The 26,745-nt window shown below is 43.7% G+C and overlaps 1 protein-coding gene across 3 annotated transcripts in view; it reads left to right on the forward strand.

Annotated features, from left to right (window-relative positions):
- The window catches only part of LOC126092322 (probable peroxisomal membrane protein PEX13), an 86,274-nt gene that overhangs the window by 34,033 nt on the left and 25,496 nt on the right, over positions 1-26,745 (forward strand). Inside the window, exon 1 of one of the 3 annotated variants that reach the window (XM_049907856.1) lies at positions 10,840-10,916. The exons of the other annotated variants lie outside the window; for them this stretch is intronic. Within the exon in view, the coding sequence (XP_049763813.1) occupies positions 10,855-10,916 (62 nt within the window). The 5' untranslated portion in view covers positions 10,840-10,854. Of the gene's footprint in view, positions 1-10,839; positions 10,917-26,745 lie in introns of those variants that run through there. 3 annotated transcript variants of the gene reach the window in all.

The raw sequence follows: 26,745 nt of genomic DNA on the forward strand, positions 1-26,745 counted from the left end.
CCTCCAGGACAAATTCTCAACCAAGTGTTTTACAAAGCTGTCCTTGAAAGGCTCAGGAAAAAAGGTTAATCGAAAGAGAGCGGACATTGCAAACCACTGGACGCTGCATCATGACGCCGCCTCATGTCACACGGCCACTTTTATCATGGAATTTTTGACGTCAAAACGAATTCCTTTTGTTCCACAGCCCCTCTTTTAATCTGAGCTGAGTCCTTGTGACTTTTTTATTTTCCCGAAATTGAAAAATGTCTTAAAAGGACGTCATCTTGGGATTCGAGAGGACATTCGAAGAATGAAACAGACATGTTAAAGGCGCTACCAGTTTGAAGCCTTTCAGCGCTGTTACAAAGAATGGGAACGACTATTCCACCGGTATATAGTTTCCACAAGAAACTACTTTGAAGGGGACAATATTGTTTGGAAAAATAGTTGATAGATAAAAATACGTCTCATTTCTTTTCTAACACACCCCGTATTTGGCTTCTTACTTTTATAACTAAAGTGCGATAATGAAATAAAAACGTCAGCCCATGAGGTTATCTTCGTAATAATGTTACGAGGGAGTTGCGGCTATTCGTACTGCAGTATCGGCAGCTTAGTTGTTCGTGAGATACAGAAATTAACCGAATCCGGATCGAACCCGCGCACCAGATCAAAGACATTTGGTCTTGTAGACCGACCACCTTGAGTGTGGTTCTTCAGCGATTTTCCGCACCTTCCACTGAAAATGCTGATCCGTTTGCCTGCCTGTGACTGGTAAAAACAAAACAAACTATTAAAGTGCGCATGCATACAGAACACAGTACACACGATTCAGAAACGTGCTACATATGACATTCCCACCCTGGGTTAACAGTCGATTGCAATAATGGAAAGGAACGCTACACAGTAGAACTCTAGGAAAACAAGGGAAGCTTAGGACTTGCACTTCCCTTGGCGTCCCGTGGACGATGATGTCGTTTGAGATAAATGCTTGCAAAAATAGAAGTCTCCAACTAAATCATGCAGTTCAGTCTCAGTTAATATCATCGGTTCATTATTGCATTCAGTACCGTTAAAAGCCCTGACTAGAATCCGAGCTATGGTTCAGAGATTTCAAGGGGATCCAATGTTTCTTGGAGTGAATGCACAGAAATACCAGATCCATGAAATATAGTGTGTATAACAGATGATGGTTCATTTGGATAAGGAACGGCTTCTTTCATTTATGATTCGGTTGTATGCTTCCTAGTGCAAGCAAATAAATGAATTTAAAATAATATAGAAACATGTAAATATACCATGTTGTTGTCATGGTCTTCAGCCAGAGACTGTTTTGATGCAACTCTTCACATTATTCCACTCTATGCAAGCATCCGCATATCCAAATAACTATCCCAACTTACAACCAACTGAACCAGGTTGTTCAAGCTATGTTCTCCATTCACAATTTTGACCTCTGCATTTCCCTTTACTACCAAACTGAGGATTTCTTTGTGCCTTAGGATGTGTCCTATCAACTTATTTATTGGAGAAGTTGTCATAAATTTAGTGTTTGTAAATTACAGGACCTCCTCATAAAGTTACTTGGTCTACCTATCTGATCTCCAGCATTCTTCTGTAATATCACATCCCAAAAACTTCTTTTCTCTTTTTATCTGAACAAGACTATACTCCAGACAAATTCCTCCAGAAAAGGCTTCCTGGCTCTTAAATTGAAGTTACATGTTAATAAATTCCACAGTTTAAGAAATGCTTTCCTCATTATTTCCAGCTGCATTTTAAATCCTCTACTTAGGCCTTCATCAGTTGTTTTACTGGCCAGATAGCAAAATTCATCTACTATTTTTAGTTTCACATTTCCTAATCAAATTCCCTCAACGCCGCCTCATATAATTGGTATACATTTCATTAAACTTGTTTTATTTTCGTCGATGTAAATCTTATAACATTAGTCTCCACAGCTGTCAGCACTTACCTTCTTTGAAACTGGAATTATTACTTTTGTCTTCATGTCTCAGGATATTTCTCCTGTCTCACATATCTTGCACTCCAGATTGAATCTTTTTGTCTTAGCGGGCTCTCCCATGTAGCTCAACAATTCTGGTGATATATTGTCTGCTCCAGAAGCCTTCTTTTGACTTAGGTCTTTCAGTGATTTGTCAAATGCTTCTTGCAGTATTATACCTCCCACTCATCCTCATTTACTTCGTTTTCCCTTCCTATAATACTATGTAGTCCATTTTCCTTGTTCAGCCTCTTCTTCCACCTTTCCCTTTTTTCTTTAGTACTGGCTTGCAACCTGAGCTCATGATATTCATAAATGTGCTTCTCTTTTCTCCAAAGGTCTCGTTAATTTTCCTGTATCCAACAACTGTCTGCTAGTTAAGCATGTTTCAACAGCCTTGCATTTTTGGTCAAGCCATTCCTGCTTTGCCGTTTTACACTTCCTGTATGTTCTATCTATCTATTCAAGGCCCCTGTAGCGGTTTCTGTCTGTATGTTTGGGCTAATATCAGGAAGTACTGTCGGGATTTTGATAGTTTCCACTAATGGACTGATTCGCAAGGAAGGTTTATGTGTGATATTTTATAGGTACTCGATACAAATTCCCTTCAGGGGGTCCACAACTCTTTCATGAGTATATGCTTGGCTACCATGGGGCCCCAGCCTTTTCAGCAAAACTTCCCGTTCTGCGCCACAAGCCTATGTTTTCATTATCACTTTCTTCCTCTGCCTGTTCAACAGATGGTCTTCCTGGTGAAGAAGCGGAGGATCTTGACGAACCCATTTTTAGAGCATTTGTAGATTCGGTGAAGGCTTTTGACAATGTTGAATAGAATGCACTCTTTGAAATTCTGAAATTAGCAGGAGTTAAACGCAGGGAGCGAAATATTATTTACAATTTTTACAGAAATACGGCAGTTATAAGAGTCGAAGGGTATGAAACAGAAGCAGCAGTTGAGTGAGACAGGGTTGAAGCCTATCCCTGACGTTATTCAATCTGTACACTAAGTAAGCGATAAAATTAACGAGAAATTTGGAAAAGGAGTTGAAGTTCTGCAAGAAGAATACAAGCTTTGAGGTTTTGGATATGACACTGTGATTCTGTCAGAGACGGTAAAAGACTTGAAAGAGCTCTTGAACTTAATGGACAGCGTCATGAGTGTGCCAACTTGTAAAGGAGAGCGACTAATTATTGTTCATGCTGGCTCTACGAACGGTTTTGTGCCCGATTCTAAGATTTTGTTACACTCAAAAAAAAAATTGTCGTTTACTGTGGGGAAACGAATGGAGATACATTTAAAAGACTGGTTCATTATTCGTTTGTTACCAGATGTCAGTTCTGGTAGTGTTTTTGTAATGGACAACGCGCGGTGTCATTCTGTACAATTAAGTAGGGCACCAACGGCAGCTGCAAGGATAGACTAAATAGTCAGCTAGTTGAAAGATAATAAAATTGGCTTTGAACAGAACATGTGAACAGCAGAACTTCTGGAATTAGTGAAACGATACAAGCCACAGAAGATGCAGTATCTGCCATGTCAGCAGAGAGCCACGACCACAAAGGTATACGATTTATACGATACTGCAGTGCCTGTGTTGTTAAGAAGAATGATGCGGCGACTATAGCCATTATGAAATACTTGAAATGTATTCACAGTTGTGAGCACGAACAAACGTCAACAGTGTAAAGGAATTATGACTGAAAATTTGTGCTGGACCGGGACTCAAACCTTGATTCCCGTTTTACATGAGTGGTCTCCTTAATCAGATTGGCTCTCTGTGCACGAGTCACAGCCAGACCCAAATTTCAGTATGTTGTCGTCCATGCGTTGCAACCTGTAATTCCTGAACCGTGTTTCGTCAACCCTTTCTACATTATCCAGATTCACTGCTAGCAACTCGTGCCGGATATGGGAACAAAGGGACCATTTTAGCCCTTTCACGCTGACGCCGTGATTGTTGGGTTGTGCGCTGTGGGCGAGCGCCAGTCCCGCCCGGCCGTGCCCGCTTTACGGCGCATTTTCGCGCTCCCCGCGGCGCCACTCTGTCTTGCTTTCACGCTCGTGGTGTTGTCGCAAATATTGGACGTTATACTATATATTTATTCGGGAAAATATTTATACAAATCACACATGTTTTTGATATTGTATCGTGTCTGTGCACAAATTCATTGCATTGAGTCAAACAGAGCTTGGATGGTGTGTACAGGTACAGCTGCCCATGCAGCTTCAACACGATACCACAGTTCATCAAGAGTAGTGACTGGCGTATTGTGACGAGCCAGTTGCTCGGCCACCATTGACCAGACGTTTTCAGTTGGTGAGAGATCTGGAGAATGTGATGGCCAGGGTAGCAGTCGTACATTTTCTGTATCCAGAAAGACCCGTACAGGACCTGCAATATGCGGTCGTGCATTATCCTGCTGAAATGTAGGGTTTCGCAGGGTTCGAATGAAGGGTAGAGCCACGGGTCGTAACACATCTGTAATGTTACGTCCACTGTTCAAAGTGCCGTCAATGCGAACAAGAGGTGACCGAGACGTGTAACTAATGGCACCCCATACCATCACGCCGGGTGATAAGCCAATGATGATGAATACACGCTTCCAATGTGCGTTCACCGCGATGTTGCCAAACACGGATGCGACCATCATGCTGCTGTAAACAGAACCTGGATTCATCCGAAAAAATGACGTTTTGTCATTTGTGCACCCATGTTCATCGTTGAGAACACCATCGAAGGCGCTCGTGTCTGTGATGCAGCGTCAAGAGTAACCGCAGCCATGGTCTCCGAGCTGATAGTCCATGCTGCTGCAAACGTCGTCGAACTGTTCGAGCAGATGATTGTTGCCTTGCAAACGTCCCCATCTGTTGACTCAGGTATCGCGACGTGGCTGCACGATCCGTTACAGCTATGCGGATAAGATGCTTGTCACCTCGACTGCTAGTGATACAAGGCCGTTGGGATCCAGCACGGCGTTCCGTATTACCCTCCTGCACCCACCGATTCCATATTCTGCTAACAGTCATTGGATCTCGACCAACGCGAGCAGCAATGTCGCGATACGATAAACCGCAATCGCGATAGGCTACAATCCGACCTCTACGAAAGTCGGAAACGTGATGGTACGCATTTCTGCCCCTTACACGAGGCATCACAACGTTTCACCAGGCAACGCCGGTCAACTGCTGTTTGTGTATGAGAAATCGGTTGGAAACTTTCCTCATGTCAGCACGTTGTAGGTGTCGCCACCGGCGCCAACCTTGTGTGAATGCTCTGAAAAGCTAATCATTTGCATATCACAGCATCTTATTTCTGTCGGTTAAATTTCGCGTCTGTAGCACGTCACCTTCGTGGTGTAGCAATTTTAATGGCCAGTAGTGTATGACGCGAGGCGGAACTGCTACAGCAGTCCACCTGCTGGGCGGCACGGGCCGCACTCGACTTCTACAGGAGCTCACCGTAGCGAAAGGGTTAATTGCCAGTAGCTGCCTGGTGGCAGCGATAAATACGACATTGCAGTGACTATGTTGTTAAGAAGTACGATGCAATATTACTTCAGTTATGCATGCATGTTCGAAGGAACAGGCACAGTGGTGACCACAGCTGTCATGCAATACACGAAATGTATTTGCAATTGCAAATGTGGACAACCAAAGCTGGTAGTTGCCTGTATTCGCAACGGCAAATACATTTCATGTACATTGCAGGAAAAAATTTAGTACACCGTTTTAGAGGTTTCCAATTCACTGAAGACTTACTGTTGTAATAGTGCATGTGGATTACACGAAATGATTACATTCACAGATTAATGTCATAAGAAGCTCTGAGGTACCATATATCGACCCATGCTGAAACACTGATATTAGCACGTCGTGTAGCCTCCAGATGCAGCAAAGAAGCCACCGACTCTGGTATCCAGTCGATTGTACTGATGGTGAATACTGTCATGGGATACGTTATGCCATGCCTACTCGACCTGTTCATGCAGTTCTGTAAGAATGGTGTGTTGACAAGTCGCACCAATAACTTCTCGACCCATCGTATCCCAAATGCGTTCGATTGGAGAAACGTCTGCAGATCACACTGGCCAGGGAAGTTGTGAACTGGAACAGCACATCACCTTCTTGCTGCAAGAGTGGCAAAAGAATGGGTGTAACAATATTCTGCATGTACCGAGCACTGATTTGGGTCCCCTCCAGAAACACCAAAGATGTACGAGAGTTGTAGGTTATCGCACCCCAGACCATAAGGCCTGCGGTGGGGCCATTGTGTCTTGGACGAATGCACACTAAGGCACGCACTAAGTCTGCATCATTCTCACAAACGACCATCACTAGCATGAAAGCAGAATCTGCTTTCATCACTGAAGATCACAGCGCACCATTCCGTCTTCAAGTGATCCTCTGAGCCGTTCACGTCGATGCAGTGCTGTGAGTGGAAGACGGAGTGCAGGTGTGTGTCCCCATAGTTCCACTGCTGATAACTGGTTCGCGACAAGCCCTGTTATCTGTGCTGTGGTATCTAGCTGTACGATCTGCCATTACTGACCTTACAATACTACGATTCTGTCGGGGGGGGGGGGGGGGGGGGGGGGCTGTGCTGCGTAGCCGTCCCGACCTCGTCTACGAGTGTGAGATTGTGCATGTGACCACTGATGTCAGCGTTGTTACACAACTGACAAGTGCGCTCAACTTGTGTGGCAATTCTTCAAAAGGTATCATCCCGCCACTCAGATGCTCACAAATTGACCCCTTTCAAACACGCTTAGCTGGCTGTAGATAGCACGAGTGCGTCTCTGTGACATGGTTTTCTTCTTGCTTCACATGTTTGCACCACACTGAGCCTTCTGGCTGTGAGTACTCCGTATTAAAGGAAGTACTTTGGTAGTTATGGTAGCTATGCCATTCGGACGACGCTGAAACCATTACCAGTACATCTGCTGTCACTCCCTCAGGTAGCATATGCCGTCATCAGATCAAAGTCGACCTCATCTTTGAGGTATACTTTTTTTTCCCGGCATGCATGTCCGAAGAAATGTTGCACAGCGCTTCTTAAAGACAAAGGCACTGCAATATCTTATTTATCCGCCGATACCAAATAGCGACTATCAGTTAAAATGTCCCCCTCCCTCCTCCCCCCCCCCCCCCCCGTACGGGAAGGAATTACTATAACTGCCGGCCTGTATGGCCGGGCGGTTCTAGGCGCTTCAGTCTGGAAACGCGTGACCACTACGGTCGCAGGTTTGGATCCTGCCTCGGGCATGGATGTGTGTAATGTCTTTAGGTTAATTAGATTTAAGTAGTTCTAGGGGACTGATGACCTCAGATGTTAAGTCTCGTACTGCTCAGAACCATTTAAATTACACTATTGACCATTAAAATTGCTACACCAAGACGAAATGCAGATGATAAACGGGTATTCATTGGACAAATTTATTATACTAGAACTGACATGTGATTACATTTTAACGCAATTTGGGTGCATAGATCCTGAGAAATCAGTACCCAGAACAACCACCCCTGGCCGTAATAACGGCCTTGATACGCCTGGGCATTGATTCAAACAGAGCTTGGATGGCGTGTACAGGTACAGTTGTCCATGCAGCTTCAACACGATACCACAGTTCATCAAGAGTAGTGACTGGCGTATTGTGACGAGCCAGTTGCTCGGCCACCATTGACCAGACGTTTTCAATTGGTGAGAGATCTGGAGAATGTGCTGGCCAGGGCAGCAGTCAGACATTTTCTGTATCCAGAAAGGCCCGTACAGGACCTGCAACATGCGGTCGTGCATTATCCTGCTGAAATGTAGGGTTTCGCAGGGTTCGAATGAAGGGTAGAGCCACGGGTCGTAACACATCTGAAATGTAACGTCCACTGTTGAAAGTGCCGTCAATGCGAACAAGAGGTGACCGTGACGTGTAACCAATGGCACCCCATACCATCACGCCAGGTGATACGCCAGTATGGCGATGACGAATACACGCTTCCAATGTGCGTTCACCGCGATGTCGCCAAACACGGATGCGACCATCATGATGTTGTAAACAGAACCTGGATTCATCCGAAAAAATGACGTTTTGCCATTCGTGCACCCAGGTTCTTCGTCGAGTACACCATCGCAGGCGCTCCTGTCTACGTCGTCGTCCCCCCCCCACCCCCACCCCCATCTGTTGACTCAGGGATCGAGACGTGGCTGCACGATCCGTTACAGCCATGCGGATAAGATACCTGTCACCTCGACTGCTAGTGATACGAGGCCGTTGGCATCCAGCACGGCGTTCCGTATTACCCTCCTGAACCCACCGATTCCATATTACAGTCATTGGATCTCGACCAACGCGAGCAGCAATGTCGTGATACGATAAACCGCAATCGCGATAGGCTACAATACGACCTTTGTCAAAGTCTGAAACGTGACTGTACGTATTTCCCCTCCTTACACGAGGCATCACAACAACTTTTCACCAGGCACGCCGGTCAACTGTTGTTTGTGTATGAGAAATCGGTTGGAAACTTTCCTCATGTCAGCACGTTGTAGGTGTCGCCACTGGCGTCAACCTTGTGTGAATGCTCTGAAAAGCCAATCATCTGCATATCACAGCATCGTCTTCCTGTCGGTTAAATTTCGCGTCTTTACCACGTCATCTTCTTGGTGAATCAGTTTTAAGTACTAGTGTACTATAACTGCACGAGTGCATGTTGTGACGCATGAACGACGACATGTAGAGGTTTGTGTCTGGCCGTGAGTCATGCATGGATAGCCAAAAGCTATCAAGGCGACGGCTTGTGTAAAGCGGAAATCCGGGTTCGGGTCCCAGTCCAGCACAAATTTTCATTGTCGTAATTCCCCTGTACAGCTGATGGCTATCTATATTTGCAACTGCGAATATATTTCATGTATGTGTGGAGGGAGCCTATATTGTCCTACGCTTGTCGCCAAAATCTAACGGTAAATGTCACGTAACTTGTGGGAAATTGTGTTAGCATTTTGCGCTGTGATCGAAATTTTAATATTAAGCGCGTATGAAGTTTTTCACGTTCGTTGTAACAGCAATAGTAAGTGATTATAACAGCTACGGATGAAAATCGAAATACGTGAAAGGGCGAGGAGTTTTTTTTTATCATAAGTAAGTACCATAAAGACACGTGACTGTTGGAGACAATTTACGTTGGCGGCAATAATTCTGTTCTGAGTATCTGAATGCCTACTCCATAGATAGTGCTAGAGAGATGTCGAGTTGCCGCCTTCGACCATAAATATAATAGCCTGGCCCTGACGTCATTTTCGTGGCTCCAACATCTCTGGGCTGAAGTCACGTGAATGTTGGCAAAACATAGTTTTTTCGTGTTGCGCTTATGGCTGCATTCAGCGTTTTGTCGGGGGAAATGGCATTACATTTCACGTGTAAGTGTTTCTATGATAGTGCAGATCCGTTTATTGAAACCTGCTGAAGTGACTTTTATATGTTTTTTTACGCTTGAAATATGTTGTTGTTGTGGTCTTCAGTCCTGAGACTGGTTTGATGCAGCTCTCCATGCTACTCTATCCTGTGCAAGCTTCTTCATCTCCCAGTACCTACTGCAACCTACATCCTTCTGAATCTGCTTAGTGTATTCATCTCTTGGTCTCCCCCTACGATTTTTACCCTCCACGCTGCCCTCCAGTACTAAATTGGTGATCCCTTGATGCCTCAGAACATGCCCTACCAACCGATCCCTTCTTCTGGTCAAGTTGTGCCACAAACTTCTCTTCTCCCCAATCCTATTCAATACTTCCTCATTAGTTACGTGATCTACCCATCTAATCTTCAGCATTCTTCTGTAGCACCACATTTCAAAAGCTTGAAATAGAGTATCACGTAAATTAAAGTGTTGAAAGTGATGCCTGTAAAGTCAGACTCATATTACATTTTGGAAAGTATCTGTGATAATTCGGTTACACAAGTAAGTATAATTGTTTCTGGTTCCTACTCATAGTTCCCTAAGGATGAAAACCGAAGGCAGCTTTGGATACAGGCCCTGAAACGGAAAAACTTTAAGCCATCTTCACATACGCGCCTTTGCTCGAAGCAAAGGTTAGTTATTATTTACAATGTATATTTATAATTTATATTTACAGTTTCTGTCATTTTTGAACCTAGGATCCAAAATTATTTTCTGAAACTTCAAAGTCTCACCTTTCATCTAAAATATCATTTTTTTTAAACTGATAGTTTAAACTTTTGTAAAAATAGTGGGAACTGAACCTTTGAAGTGCACCTAAAATTGATACTCTAAAATGGACCTGCTCCTGAAGTCGACAATTTTGGCACCTATAGTAGACATAATTCCCATATCCCATTTTCTTTTATAAGTGACTAGAGCTCATAACGCGACGAATCCAATGTTTAAAGTTTCAACACAAGCCCACTCTTACTGTTTAAAAGAATGTTAACGACATTTTACTTTAATTGATAGTTTACAGTAATTTCGTCCCGCTGCCCACCAGAGTGGCGTTCGCTGTATTTCTTAGATTTTATAAATGGTACTGTGAACAAATCCAGGTCAACTGTAGTTCTGGCATAATTTTTCGCAAATTAAAAAGAAATTTTCGTTGGAAGCGTTTGGCAGTCAATTGAGAAATGTGGGGGAAAATACGATACAAACATAGGATGGCAGACCGCTGATTTGAAATCCCGCCACGTTTTGCCAACAGTCACGTGGTTTATGTTGGAGCCACACCAGCCCTATAGCTTCTGCACAGCAAGGCCAGTCTACTAGTATCTATGGTCGAAGGTTGCCGCCTAGCTTGCCGTTCATTGTTTTGCCAGTCAGTTGTTCGCTCACTGAGAGCGCCAATGAAAACCTAACGCGTTCGTGATTGATGTCTACAGTATCGCTGTGTTTTCAAGGGATTTTGGGTTGTATCGCGAGAAACAGAAGCAGGTAAGTGAAATATATTACTAGTCGAGTGGGAAGCATTGGGGGGATCAAAATCGGTAATCATGGCGTTGACTTTGCGTCGGCACGAGTCGTAAATAGCTGAATTCGTAAGATTTAGCACAGTTTGTTTTCCTCGTCGTTTGATCAATGGAACCTTTTGACACCTACAGCGACGCTAGGATTCTACGCGGCTGGCATGTACTAACACAGGAATGGCATGATGTCAGCTGAGAAACTGCTATCTTCAGTGCTGTATTTCCGTATTTTCCACCCACTAAACGTGGCGGTGATTTTTACAGTACCAGTAGAAAATGTAATTTAACTAATACTCCAATTCCTGCTAATGTTAACAAGTAATAATAAAATCTGCGTGCTATGTAATACATGCGGTTCAGTAGCGGAGACCTAATCCTGTCATCGAAAATCCTTTAACACGAGAAGTGAATTGTGACTTGATGTGTTTAAGTTCAAAAGGAACTGATTATGAGTATATTAACATGCCTGCTGAGTATATCAGCAAGCCTGCTGTATACTTTCTGATGCTTTGCACCTATTGGAGTTAGTTTCGCGAGTTTCTTTACAGATATCGTACTCCTTTTAATGGCGGGAGGCCATAGTTAAAGCGCAGCTACTCACGCAGCTGCAGTGTGGTCTGTAGGTATTGTATGGCAGCGAGGCTCTGTAGATATTCTACTAGCGCGTCAATGCGGAACCGATTTATATTGGAAGAAAATCGGCTCTAATTTTGGCCACTAGATGCAAATCTAGCGCCGTATAGCATCTCGTGGACGTCTCCAATCCATTACAAATGGAAATATTTCTATACGTCTTTCTTGCATTCACAGCGCCAGATTAGCACCTGATGTCCAAAATTGGAACTAATATTTCTCAAACGTAAAGCGATTCCACATTAACGCATTACAACCTCTATCAAGTTTCGCTGCCATACGACACTTACAGCCCACACTGGATCTCTGTGAGTAGCTTCACTTGAATTATTTCCAGTACATTCAAAACTAAGAAAGATTTCTCGCATTATTGGATAATAGCCGCTATTTATTCTTGTAAAAGACCTTTCGGCCTTGTCCTTGTTCCTTGCATTGCGTTTACCCACAATGTTTATCTATTCTTCTTGTTAGGTGTGAAGATGTATATATTACTTCCTGAGTCCTTTTCCTGACTGTAACATTTTAGTCCTTCAGTATGTCCACCTGTGACGCATTCTTCTTGTGCATATCTTAACCTACAGAGTTGCATCTAGAACAAAACACAGTTGTTCACTTTCGGCTACAACTGATGCATCATAAATGAATCGTATTGTGCCAATCTTTTGCCCTTAAGAAACAACGAAAGGCATTCTCCTGTTTTCAACAAACAGATAAACGGCTGTGGTGAGAATGAACGTGTCGTACACCTTTCCTTGTTTTGGCTTCTTATACAAATCTGTCTGTACAGACCTCCTGGTCTTCTTTGAAGCAAGAGAGAGCGGATTTCCATCTCTTTCTGTTATCGATACCTTACGGCTAAAAATGAAAAACCTGTTATTTTCAGTTTTTGTATCCGACATTACAAAAACGCTATTCCTTATTTATGGCGCCACAACTAGTTCCTAAACATGGCCTGATTTACATGCTTCACAATACACAATCGTTTCGGAGAGTGTTTATACATATCAACCGCTTAGCGGCGCCAAGTAGCGAATTGCAGAAAAAACGACGCATTAGTAGTATTAACAAACACAAATCATATTGGTCTAGGCCTACACTTGCATTAAACCAACTTTGGTCGTCATAAATTAAAGGGAATATTTGTCTGCTTATAGAAATACAAACCTGCCAACTTTTATGGTTTATTCGCAAAATTCACGTAAATTGCAGCGTTTTACGGTTTTACGAATGGACTATGTCATTTCACGACTCCGCGGACAAAAATTTGAAACGTTAACATTCTATAAACATGCCATATCCATACAATCGATTGCTTCTGTGGATCGAAGGCAAATCTGCAACAGTCGATAACGCATTCTTTGATATGGTTGGTACTTTTAACCGTGCCATGTTTGTGTTGTCATTGGAATTGAATTTATGCCCTAATAAAAGTTCTTGCATGTGAATCTTGTGTGTCGATAGGCTTTTCTCCGCAAATCCTTTGTTCTGTTCCGTTCGCATGTTGTCATTTAATCCATATTTTTTGACCAAGTGTGGACTAATTACATTCATTCCACATGTGTGTGTTTTTAATCATGTGTATATTCTTCGTTTACAAGATTGGCGTCGTGTTCATTTAGTGGATTAAAACTTTGGGGTCTAGTGTAGCAGATGATACAATGACGTCATACATTACTCATAGATAATGTCTTCACTTTCAGCCATAGATAATAATAAAACAGTTCTGTGTTCCGGATAAGCGCTATCATTGTACATTAAAATAATTGAATGTGATTTTAAAAGAGATCGCTACGTATTGCTCGAAATATTCCTCGTTTGCCGAAGAATGCCTCCTGGTGGCGTTACGGGCACTAGTCGCGATAACAAAAGCTTAAGTGGAGCAGACACGGATGGGAGATCACCCTAGCGAAGAATGGGCTGCAAATGGGGAAATCCATTGAGATAATAAACTTTGACAAATGGTTGATCATTATTACGCATAGCCTGTGAACGAGTACTACGCAGAGCCTATGAACGAGTACCTCGAAAACGCCGAAGCTGTTCTAACGTTCAAGTGCTACTGTTGGTTGGTTTGGGGGAGGGGACCAGACAGCGAGATCATCGGTCCCATCGGATTAGAGAAGGATGGAGGAAAAGATCTGCCGTGCCCTTTCAAAAGAACCATCCGGCATTTGCCTGAAGCGATTTAGGAAACTCACGGAAAATCTAACTGAGGATGGTCGGATGCGGGTCAAACCCGTCCTCTCGAATGCGAGTCCTGTGTGCTAAGCAATGCGCCACCTCGCACGGGGTGCTATGGTCGTGAACATCTACGGAAAGAGGTAGGACAGTGAAACCACTACTTGGCGTTAAATGGTTGGACGTCCACGACTGTTCACAGAACGTGGGGTTCGGAGGCTTGTCTGCTCTGTAAAGGAGGACAGATGGTGGCGTCTCTGCCGAAAGAACACAATGCTGGTGCACGCATAAGTGTTTTGCTGGACGCCGTTCGTCGCACACTGTTGAAGATCGAGATCCGCAGCCCACCACCCCTACGCGTTCACATGTTGACCCAACGACATTGCTAATTACGATTGCAAAGGGCACGCGAACATCGGAATTCGACCGTCGATCAGTGGAAACATGTCGGCTCTTCAGGTGAATCACATTTTTGCTACACCAGGTCGATGGTCGTCTTCACAAAGGCTGTCATAGAGATGAACGGTGGCTCGAACCGTGCAGTGCGCTACAGACGCAGGCTGCTGGGAGTGGTACGAGGTGCATTCAAGTTCTAAGGCCTCCGATTTTTTTTCTCCGGGCTGGAAAGAGATAGAAACATGCGCATTGTTTTAAAAGGAGGCCGCGTTCATTGTCAATACGTTCCAGAGATGGCAGCACCGTACGGCAGATGGAATTTTACAACCAGCGGCGAGAATGAGAACTGTTTTAAATACTTAAAATGGCGACGTTTTCCTCACTTGAACAGCGTGCAATCATTCGTTTTCTGAATTTGTGTGGTGTGAAACCAATTGAAATTCATCGACAGTTGAAGGAGACATGTGGTGATGGAGTTATGGATGTGTCGAAAGTGCGTTCGTGGGTGCGACAGTTTAATGAAGGCAGAACATCGTGTGACAACAAACCGAAACAACCTCGGGCTCGCACAAGCCGGTCTGGCGACATGATCGAGAAAGTGGAGGGAATTGTTTTGGGGGATCGCCGAATGACTGTTGCACAGATCGCCTCCAGAGTTGGCATTTCTGTGGGTTCTGTGCACACAATCCTGCATGACGACCTTAAAATGCGAAAAGTATCATCCAGGTGGGTGCCATGAATGCTGACGGACAACCACACAGCTGCCCGTGTGGCATGTTGCCAAGCAATGTTGACGCGCAACGACAGCATGAATGGGACTTTCTTTTCGTCGGTTGTGACAATGGATGAGACGTGGATGCCATTTTTCAATCCAGAAACAAAGCGCCAGTTAGCTCAATGGAAGCACACAGATTCACCGCCACCAAAAAAATTTCGGGTAACCGCCAGTGCTGAAAAAATGATGGTGTCTCTGTTCTGAGACAGCGAGGGCGTAATCCTTACCCATTGCGTTCCAAAGGGCACTACGGTAACAGGTGCATCCTACGAAGAACAAATTCCTTCCTGCACTGCAACAAAAACGTCCGGGAAGGGCTGCGCGTGTGCTGTTTCACCAAGACAACGCACCCGCACATCGAGCTAACGTTACGCAACAGTTTCTTCCTGATAACAACTTTGAAGTGATTCCTCATGCTCCCTACTCACATGACTTGGCTCCTAGTGACTTTTGGCTTTTTCCAACAATGAAAGACACTCTCCGTGGCCGCACATTCACCAGCCGTGCTGTTATTGCCTCAGCGATTTTCCAGTGGTCAAAACAGACTCCTAAAGAAGCCTTCGGCGCTGCCATGGAATCGTAACGCCAGTTTCATCGATTTCGGGTGAGTAGTTAATTAGAAAAAAAATCGGAGGCCTTAGAACTTGAATGCACCTCGTATTGTGCTATGAGAGACATTCTCCTGCGCTTGCAAGGGCCCTGGGACCTGAGGTGGTAATTGAAAAAAACGCCGCATCTCTTCATGCTTGGCATTCGGGAGGGCAACGGTTCAATCCCGCGTCCGGCCATCCTGATTTAGGTTTTCCGTGATTTCCCTAAATCGCTCCAGGCAAATGCCGGGATGGTTCCTTTGAAAGGGCACGGCCGACTTCCTTCCCCATTCTTCCCTAATCCGATGAGACTGATGACCCAACCAACCCTCTTCATGCTTGGTGTCTTCCACGACACTGATGTTACCTTTCAGCAGCATGGAACCAACATAGGTCGCGATCGGGCGCTATCACGGCGTACGCAAATCTACGGCCCGCTATTTTCACGAATTATATGACCTGTGCGTAAACATTTAATGCTACATACCTTTACAAACCTCCCAACAAACTAATGGATTCCTGACACACAGAATCAGTGATGTATTTCGTTCCGAAGACGTGCAAACAAGCTATGTAAGCAGGTGGTCACAATGTTTTGGCTCATCAGTATATGTTATACATTGGAACTGAACATCTCACTTTGCCGCACGGCCAGTATATACAAGGTGGCCAGACACAGTCTCAAAAGCTTGTAACAGTGTTGCAGGATAGTGTGTACTGAGAAATCATTGTTAAGAAAAAATCGATATGTTGCGCTGTTTCAGAGATAATTAGCACTGAAGTTAGCCAGTCAGGCCGTTGCGCAACAAATTCAAGCGGCCTGTCAGATACATAATGATGACGATGATGATGATGATGATGATGATGATGATGATGATGATGATGATGATGATGATGATGATTGTGCTCATAGCTTAGATAACAGCGCACGAGGCTGCTCAGTCTTTAGCCCAGGTTCGATCCTTACTAACGTCCCATATGCATGTTTGTATAGCTCTCTTGTTCGCTTTTAAGAAAGCGAAAGAAGAACATGTTTGACGACACCGTTCTGCAGGGCCGCTTGAATTTGCATGCGCTACGGCCTGGTTGGACACTTCAACTTCGGTAACGGAGCAACGTATCGAAAGCTTTTCTTAACAATTAATTACCAGCACAACTAACACTGCAACATCCTTACAAGCTTTTCAGACTGTTTCTGACCACCCACCCTATACAGCATGTGAAATTGCTATTGTACGAGGGTAAGTCAATTTAGTTATATTTTTGTTTATTTTGGTAGTACTGTCGTTTTACGTTGATGATGCATGCTTTGTTTATTTGTTGTTATATCTTTGCAATTTTCAAGCTGCTAGGTTAGTTTCGTTATCGCTGCCGTGCTGTTTAATCATGGCTGCTCTGCTGTCTATTTGCAACAAAGAAGAGCAACGTTCAGTGATCCGTTTCTTGTGGTCGGAAGGCGTATCAGGGGCCGAAATTCATCGAAGACTTTCGGTACAGTACGGGAACAGTGTTTTACCACAACGGAGTGTCTACGAATGGATTGAAAAATTTCGAAATGGTCGCACAAGTGTTACTCATGATGAAAGAGCCGGACGACCGTTTACCATCACAAATGAAGAAACCATTGAGCGTTCACGTGAACTGATTCTCTTAGACGAACGATTAACTATTGACGAAGTGGCACGTCGTCTGCAAATTAGTACTGTTCTGCCTACGAAATGATCCACAACAGACTTGGGTTTCATAAAGTTTGTGCAAGATGGGTCCCAAACAACTCACACAGTTGCATAAACAAACGTACTTGGACATATGCAAAAAAACATTCGGATCGCTATCGTAACGAAGGGGACAACTTCTTAGACAGGATCATAACTGGTGGCGAAATATGGATCCATCGTTACGAGCCGGGGAGTAAACGGCAGAGTATGGAATGGAAACATCCAAATTCGCCGTGCAAAAAAAGTTCAAGACCCAACCGTCCGCAGGAAAACTGATGCTTAAGGATTTTTGGGACGCCCAAGGTCCAGTACTGGAACATCAACAAACAGAGTACGTTACAGTGAGATGCATACTGCCAGGCTAAAGCCGATGATTGCTGTCAAAAGGTGGTGTATTGTTGCACGACGATGCCCGTCCGCATACTGCTGCTCACACTGCTGAAACGCTCCAGAAACTCTTAAGTTGACGTACTGGATCATCCTCCATATAGCCCCGATCTTGCCCGTCCTGACTACAACTTGTTTGGGCCACTCAAACAGGCATGAAGGGGCCGTCGATTTGCCTCGGACGAAGCAGTGAAAGAAACGGTGCATTCCTGGCTCGCATCTCAACCGAGAACATTCTTTCATGAGGGCATCAGGAAGCATTTGGTGCTCCTGTTCGTCTGTCTAAGAGAATCATTTCACGTGAATGCTCAATGGTTTCTTCATTTGTGATGATAAACGGTCGCTCTTTCATCATGTGTAACATTTGTACGACCATTTCGGAATTTTTCAATCCATTCGTAGACACTCCGTTGTGGCAAAACACTGTTCTCGTACTGTACCGAAAGTCTTCGATGTATTCCCGATATTTCATTACTCAACATTAAATATTTTTTAGTGTTACGATTTCTACCGTAACTGCACGTGAACAACAAAGAGCAAATGACGTTTATATATAATAATGAGTTAGGGCTGAACTGCACTTGAGCTTAACTACACTAGTGACGTTGTTGTGTTGTTGTGATCTTCAGTCCCGAGACTGGTTTGATGCAGCTCTCCATGCTACTCTATCCTGTGCAAGCTTCTTCATCTCCCAGTACCTGCTGCATCCTACATCCTTCCGAATCTGCTTAGTGTATTCATCCCTTGGTCTCCCTCTACGATTTTTACCCTCCACGCTGCCCTCCAATACTAAATTGGTGATCCCTTGATGCCTCAGAACATGTCCTACCAACTGATTCCTTCTTTTGGTCAAGTTGTGCCACAAACTTCTCTTCTCCCCAGCCCTATTCAATACTTCCTCATTAGTTATGTGATGTACCCATCTAATCTTCAGCATTCTTCTGTAGCACCACATTTCGAAAGCTTCTATTCTCTTCTTGTCCAAACTATTTATCGTCCATGTTTCACTTCCATACATGGCTACACTCCATACAAATACTTTCAGAACTGACTTCTTGCCACTTAAATCTATACTCGATGTTAACAAATTTCTCTTCAGAAACGCTTTCCTCGCCATTGCCAGTCTACATTTTATATCCTCTCTACTTCGACCATCATCAGTTATTTTGCTCCCCAAATAGCAAAACTCCTTTACTACTTTAAGTGTCTCATTTCCTAATCTAATTCCCTCAGCATCACCCGACTTAATTCGACTACATTCCATTATCCTCGTTTTGCTTTTGTTGATGTTCATCTTATATCCTCCTTTCAAGACGCTATCCATTCCGTTCAACTGCTCTTCCAAGTCCTTTGCTGTCTCTGACAGAATTACAATGTCATCGGCGAACCACAAAGTTTTTATTTCTTCTCCATGGATTTTAATACCTACTCCGAATTTTTCTTTTGTTTCCTTTACTGCTTGCTCAATATACAGACTGAATAACATCGGGGAGAGGCTACAACCCTGTCTTATTCCCTTCCCAACAACTGCTTCCCTTTCATGTCCCTCGACTCCTATAACTGCCATCTGGTTTCTGTACAAATTGTAAATAGCCTTTCGCTCCCTGTATTGTACCCCTGCCACCTTCAGAATTTGAAAGAGAGTATTCCAGTCAACATTGTCAAAAGCTTTCTCTAAGTCTACAAATGCTAGAAACGTAGGTTTGCCTTTCCTTAATCTTTCTTCTAAGATAAGTCGTAAGGTCAGTATTGCCTCACGTGTTCCAGTATTTCTACGGAATCCAAACTGATCTTCCCCGAGGTCGGCTTCTACTAGCTTTTCCATTCGTCTGTAAAGAATTCGTGTTAGTATTTTGCAGCAGTGATTTATTAAACTGATAGTTCGGTAATTTTCACATGTGTCGACACCTGCTTTCTTTGGTATTGGAATTATTATATTCTTCTTGAAGTCTGAGAGTATTTCGCCTGTTTGACGTTATGTGACGTATAGTGACGTATGAATCACAATAAATGGATTCCCAGGAATCACCAGATTGCACACGTAGTACGTAACTGAACACCGCATAGTGAAATGTTCTAGAAGGTATTTTATACTATATAAACAGAAACTTGAAATAAGTGTCCAAAAACTAGGTACTTTGCCACTTTGCACAAAATTTGAAAACCTGCGAACGGAAAGAAGTGGTAGTTATCAAATTTGTAGAGAATTTTATGCTCTTTTGAAAAGGAAATACACGCCAAAGCGCTTGGAGCACAGAAACTGATTTTTTGAAAAAACTAAAACTCCAAAATTTTCAAAGATTTTGACCAAAGAAAAATAAACCAACGTAACTTTTGTTGGCAAAGCTTTGTTCTTCAATCTTTCCAGTCATATGAACGAGATGTAGAAATAATCTTCTACCCCACCTTTTGCAAAGTACGGGGGATGATCTGAAAAGTAACGCTCAATGATTTTTCCCTCTCCTGGTATTGCAAAATGGTTCAAATGGCTCTGAACACTATGCGACTTAACTTCTGAGGTCATCAGTCGCCTAGAACTTAGAACTAATTAAACCTAACTAACCTAAGGACATCACACACATCCATGCCCGAGGCAGCATTCGAACCTGCGACCGTAGCGGTAGCTCGGTTCCAGACTGTAGCGCCTAGAACCGCACGGCCACTCCGGCCGGCTCCTGGTATTGCAACTGGAGTGCTGAAATTTCACAAGGATATAATTTGAAGTGTGTACTACAGAGGGTACTTTGTTTTCATGTGCAGCTCTAGCGAGAGAATGCTGGAATACGAAACAAACATGGTGCGCATGTTACTGTCGTCAACTTCTGAAGATAAGCGAAATGTATTTCAGTATTTGTGGGCTAAAGGGCATCAACGGAGTGAAATTCCCAGAGGCATGCGTTGCATGTATGGGGACGACTCTATGGACGGTAGCAATGTCTCCAGGTGGTGTGCATTCTTCCAAGAGGGCCATGTAAACCTTAGTGATTCGCCACTCTCCGGGTGCCCTGTAACAGTTGCAACCCCGCAAAAAGTCGGACCATTGAGGCAGCAATTCTGAACGACCGGCGTATTCAACTGCGAACCTTATAGCAGCAATTCAACATTTCCTATGATGCGGTGTACGACACTGTTCACGACGCATTGAAATTTCCTAAAGTTAGTGCTCGCTGGGTTCCTGAGAACATGAGGGCTAGTAAATGATAATGGAGTTGGATCACTTAACGTGTTACACCGCAGATAGGCATGACTTTTTGAAAGGATTCCTCGCTGGTGATGAGTCTTGGGCGTACCACTACATGCCCGAAAACAAGCGGGCCTCTGAATCGAAACATGGCAGTGGTAATAATGTTTTGACTGATCAGTCTCTATTTCTACTATACAAAAAGAAACTGAGATAAAAGTGCTCAAAAACGTGGTTTTTGCCATTATGCACAAACTTTGAAATATGAACAAGTTAAATGAATTAAATCGTCTACCCCACATTCTGCTAGGTATAGACCTGTTCTGACAATTTGAATGGAGCTCGTTGCTGTTTTTTTTTTTTTTTTAGACTTCTGTCGTAATTGGCTTTTCCATATTAGTCATATACAAATTGGCTTACTATATGTCACGTTAGTTCCTGTAAGAGGGTGTGAATATTTTCTTTGCCATCGTTCTTCAAACTGGCAATGTGCTTAGTCTCTAATGACTCCGTCGTCGACAGAACATTAAACTCTCGCTATTAAAGGATTCATGTGGACAAATTCATTGTCCTGCAACCAGATTAGTTTCTTTTGCAATTAGGGACTCTTTCACGAATTTTTCGTTCAGTTAGTCCTGAACACTCAACTTGTATTTCTTCCTTTGCTTGGTAATCCATCTGCATCTACACGTATACTCTGGAAACCACTGTGAAGTGCACGGCAAAGGATGCGAGAAGCATGGTTGCTTAAACGCTTCTGTGTGTGGGGTAATTAGTGTAATCTTGTCTTCGCGATCGCTGTGGGTGTGGTATGTACGGGGTTGCAGTCCATTCCTAGATTCTAGAAATGTTCTAAGTAGGTTTTTGCGGGATACTTACCTCATTTTCAAGCGTCCTCTAGATCAGTTCTTTCAACATCGTCGTGACACTTTCCCATGGATCGAACAAACTTGTGACCATTCGTGGTGTCCATCTTTGTATCCTTTCAATGTCGCCTGTTAATACTATTTGGTACAGGCTCCTCACATTTGCGCAATATTCTAGAATGAATCGCACGAGTTTGTATGCAGTGTCCATTGTAGACTGTTTGGATTTCTCTAGTATTCTACCAATGAACTGCACTCTGCCACCTGCTTTACCCATGAGTGAGCCTATATGATCGTTCCATTTCTTGTCCCTACAGATTGTTACACTCAGTTGTTTGTAAGAGTTGACCGATTCTGTAAGAGAGCTCACTTAGTGACCTTACAGACACAGACAGTAATATGCAAATTGAAGCTGGAGAGGGAAGGAACTATTGGTGTCAGCTGCATTGGGAATTTATGCGGAATCAGCTGCGACGAGTGAAAATGTGTGCCAGGAATCGAACACGGGGTCTCCTGCTTACTTGGCAGTTGCGTTAACCTCTGTGCCACTCGGACATAGTCCGCGTAATTGCGATATACGCTATCCCAGTACGCCTCTCGTCCGATCCACATTCCCACCTGGCGCCACTTGGCCATAGTCCCCGTCCATGTCCGCTATGCTCGTTGCTTTGAGATTCCTGCAAGAGGTCGAACGTAATTGTGCATCCGCCGTGCAGGTGGTGGATTCATTGACCGTCGAGGCGAATCAGTTACATGAGTGCGTGGTGTCTGTTCTTTGGGACATGTCCGAAATAAGATACGAACGCATTCATATTACAGGTCATATTCTTTTCAGCAGATGAACACGAGTGTGTTGGTAGTGGAGGGCCATGGCTGCGACCAAGTGCTTTGACTTTTCGTTTCTGACATGAAGCGATGACCATGTCCTACCCACTGTAACACCGTGGTGCACAAAATCAGTAGAGTTCTTCGAAGAAAGACACAGGCACTTTTTTAAATCTGTTTTTGCATCACCCAGCGAGACACTTTTTTTTTTACCCACACCAATCTTGTAGCGATATCCGCCCGCCTAATTACATGATAGGTTTCGGCTCGTGTGAGCCTATCGGCTGTGGCCTCGACCGAGTGAACGGACCCGTAAACGAAACAAGATAACTTACATTATCGGATAAAAAAATAAAATAGTTCCCTCGTAACGTGTTTTCGTAATTGCTGCAAAGGCACAATTGCAATGGCAGCTAAATATTTTCAGAGTTCACACTTGAAACGATTTGTAGATCTCGACATAAATTTTGCTCGATTTTATAGTTATTCCCTGGAGTAAGTGGCGACTGAAGTAGCTCTTAAGGTTTATAATTTATATAAAAAACAGCTACCAGCCACATGTATGGTTTAAAAAGGTTTATTATCTTCAGACCATGACCGGTTTCGGATTTATCTTTACAAATCCATCTTCAGATGGCAGATTACAAGCGTTCTTAGTTGGACCCAGTTTTGTTTATGTTATTCATTTGCTGCAGAGCTGTGTAGTTCTGCCTGACGAAATATCGTGCGTTTATGTTTTCGAACGCAAGCTTGATACACTTTTCAATATGCACTATGTGAGTGCTATTCCAGTCTATGGATGTCACTTTTAACCTCATCATCTTAATTACACACGCAGCACACACGAATAACGTTTACAAAACGTGGCCCAGCTTCACGTTTTTTACACACGCAGCACACACGAATAACGTTTACAAAACGTGGCCCAGCTTCACGTTTGTAATTAAAAAGACGCAAATTACTGGAAAATTACATTTCAGAGACTGGTTGACATAGAATGAAATTTTCACTCTACAGCGGAGTGTGCGCTGGCATGAAACTTCCTGGCATATTAAAACAGTGTGGCGGACCAAGACTCGAACTCGAGTTCGAGTCTCGGTCCGGCACACAGTTTTAATCTGCCAGGAAGTTTCAAACAGCGCACACTCCGCTGTAGAGTAAAAATTTCATTCTAGAAACAACCCCCAGGCTGTGACTAAGCCATGTCTCCGCAATATCCTTTCTTCCAGGAGTGCTAGTTCTGCAAGGTTTGCAGGAGAGCTTCTGTGAAATTTGGAAGGTAGTAGACGAGGTACTGCCGGAATTAAAGCTGTGAGGACGGGGCGTGAGTCGTGCTTGGGTATCTCAGTTGGTAGAGCGCTTGCCCGCGAAAGGCAAAGGTCCCGAGTTCGAGTCTCGGTCCGGCACACAGTTTTAGTCTGCCAGGAAGTTTCACTAGTTGACATTACTATATGCTTTCTGGCTATTGGGGATTGCACGTAAGAGCTTGATAAATCTGTTGAAATTGTCCAAGAATAGAAACAATGCTCAGTGCATGTCTCTTAATGATTGAAAGTCGTCTATTACTCTTTATTGACTATATATGGAGGTATCGATGTGAAAAATTGTCATTACAAAGCTGTTAGTACTGTGAGCTCATGGAGGTTAAAGGAACAGGCTGAAAACATGGACGCAGTAACAGTTTTCCACTGTTTATAAAAGTTACAGGTGGCTGCAACAGATTAGTGACACAGAATGATTACTCCATTTGCGACGTTACATAACATATGAGTATGTTGTGAGTACACACGATGACTCCTAATATCGTGTCGGACCTCCTTTTCCACAGCGTAGTGCAGCAAATCGACGTGGCATTGACGCAATGTGTCGTTGGTAGCCCCCACAGAAATATTGGGCCTTGCTGCCTCTTTAGCCGTCCATAATGCAAATGTGTTGCCGGTGCATGATTTTGTGCACGAACTGACACCCCGATTATGTCCCGAAATGTTCTATGGGATTCGTATCGGGCAATGGTGGACAGATCGTTCGCTCGAATTGTCCAGAATGTTCTTCAAACCTATTGCGAACAATTGTGACCCGGTGACATGGCACATTGTCATTCATAAAATTTCGATCATTGGTTGGAAACACGAAGCCTATGGAAGGCTGCAATGGTCTCCAGGTAGTCGAACATAACAATTTCTAGTCAGTGATCGGTTCAGTTGGACCAGAGGATCCAGTCCTTTCCATGTAAACACAGCCACGCCATTGTGGAGTCACCACCAGCTTGCAAAGAGCCTTGTTGACAATTTGGGTCCACGGATTCGTGGCGTCTGCGCCACACTCAAACACCACCATCAGCTCGTGTCAACTGAAGTCGGGAGTCACCTGACCAGGCCAAGATTTCCCAATCATATAGGGTCCAACCGATCTGGTCACGAGCCCAGGAGAGGCGCTGCACTCGTCTGCTGCCGTAGTACATTAACGCCAGATTTCGCCGCACCTTCTTAACGAATACATCCCACTTTGATTTTTGCTGTAATTTCACGCAGGGTTGCTTGTCTTTTAGCACACACCACTACGAAAACGCAGCAGCTCTCGGTCGTTAAGTGAAGATGATCGGCCACTGCGTTGTCCATGGTGTCCTGAAATTTGGTTTTCTCGGCACGCTATTGACACTGTAGCTCTCGGAATATTGAATTTATTATAGATTGTAATGCTCAATGCGTCTAGCTCCAACCATCATTCCCCTTTTCAAAGTCGGTTAATTCCCGTCGTGCTGCCATAATCACGTCGGAAACCGTTTCACATGAATCACCCGAGTATAAACGACAGCTCCGCCAAAACAGCGTATCGCTATACCGCGACATGTGTCACCTCAGAGTAAAATAAAATTGAAATTCTAATCTTCAGCCTGAAAGGTTTTTTAGAGCACAAACACTATACAATGCACATAGTTCGCACACGATACAATCACCACCCAACGATGGGTAGCGAATCCGCGAGACTGCCGGTGGACATAGCATGGTTTTTCACGACAGACGCCGTGCGTCCGCCAGCGACCACATGCTCCGTTGTCGTTCGATGTACTCCTACACTCGGCAAACCATTTTGAAGTACAAGGCAGAGGGTGCGTCTCATTGTTCCATATATTAGGGTTTCTAACCGTTCCATTCACGTATGTGGGAAGAATGGTTGTTTAAATTCCTTTTTGGGTGATGTAATTCATATAATCTTACACTCAAGATCCGTATGCCAGCGATAAGTGGGGGAGTTGTAATATATTCCTAAGATCATTTAATGCCGGTTCTTGAAACTTTCACGGAATAGTTTACGTCTCTCTTCAGTTTCTGCAGCATCTCTGTCACACTCTCCTACTATACAAACGTGTGACCATTCGTGCTGCCCTTCCCTGTATACGTTCAATATCCCCTCTTAGTACTATTTGGTACGGGTCCCTCACACTTGAGCGGTATTCCAGAATGGGCCGTACCAGTGATTTGTAAGCAACCTCCTTTGTAGACTGACTGCATTTCCCCAGTATCCTGTATTTTCCCGGTATTCTACTAATAAAACGAAGTCTATCACCTGCTTCACCCGCGACCGAACCTAAGTGATCATTCCATTTCATATCCGTACTAAGTGTTACATCTAGATATTTGTATGAGTCGGCCGATTCCAACTGTGACTGATTGTTGCTATAGTATTAGGATACTACTTTGTTTTTAGTTTGTGAAGTGCACAGTTTAACATTTCTGAACATTTAAAGCTTGTTGCCAGTTTTCGCATCATTTTGAAGTCTTATCAACATTTGAATGAACATTCATGCAGCTTCTTTCAGGCGGTACTTCAATGTAAATAACTGCATTATGTGCAAAAAGTCTGAGGTTACTATTAATAATGTCCGCAAGGTCATTAATAAACAACATGAACATCAAGAGGTCCAACACACTGCCCTGGGGCACACCCAAAGTAGCCTACTTCTGCAACCGACAGTGACTTTCCATCCAAGATAACATGATACGTCCTCGCTACCAAAATATCTCAGTCCATTCACAAATTTCGCTAGATGCCTCATATGATCATGCTTTTGAGAATAGCCGTGTATTTGGTACTGAGTGAAATACTTTTCGAAAACTCTGTCTTGGTCCAAAGTTTTCAGTGTGTCATATGAAAAAAGTGAGAGTTGGGTTTCAGATGATACAGATGTTTCCAAAATTAATACTTGTTAGTATGGTGGAGGTCATACTGTTTGAGCTACCTCATTAT

The sequence above is a fragment of the Schistocerca cancellata genome, chromosome 7 (genome assembly GCF_023864275.1).
Source record: "Schistocerca cancellata isolate TAMUIC-IGC-003103 chromosome 7, iqSchCanc2.1, whole genome shotgun sequence".
Lineage (NCBI taxonomy): Eukaryota > Metazoa > Arthropoda > Insecta > Orthoptera > Acrididae > Schistocerca > Schistocerca cancellata.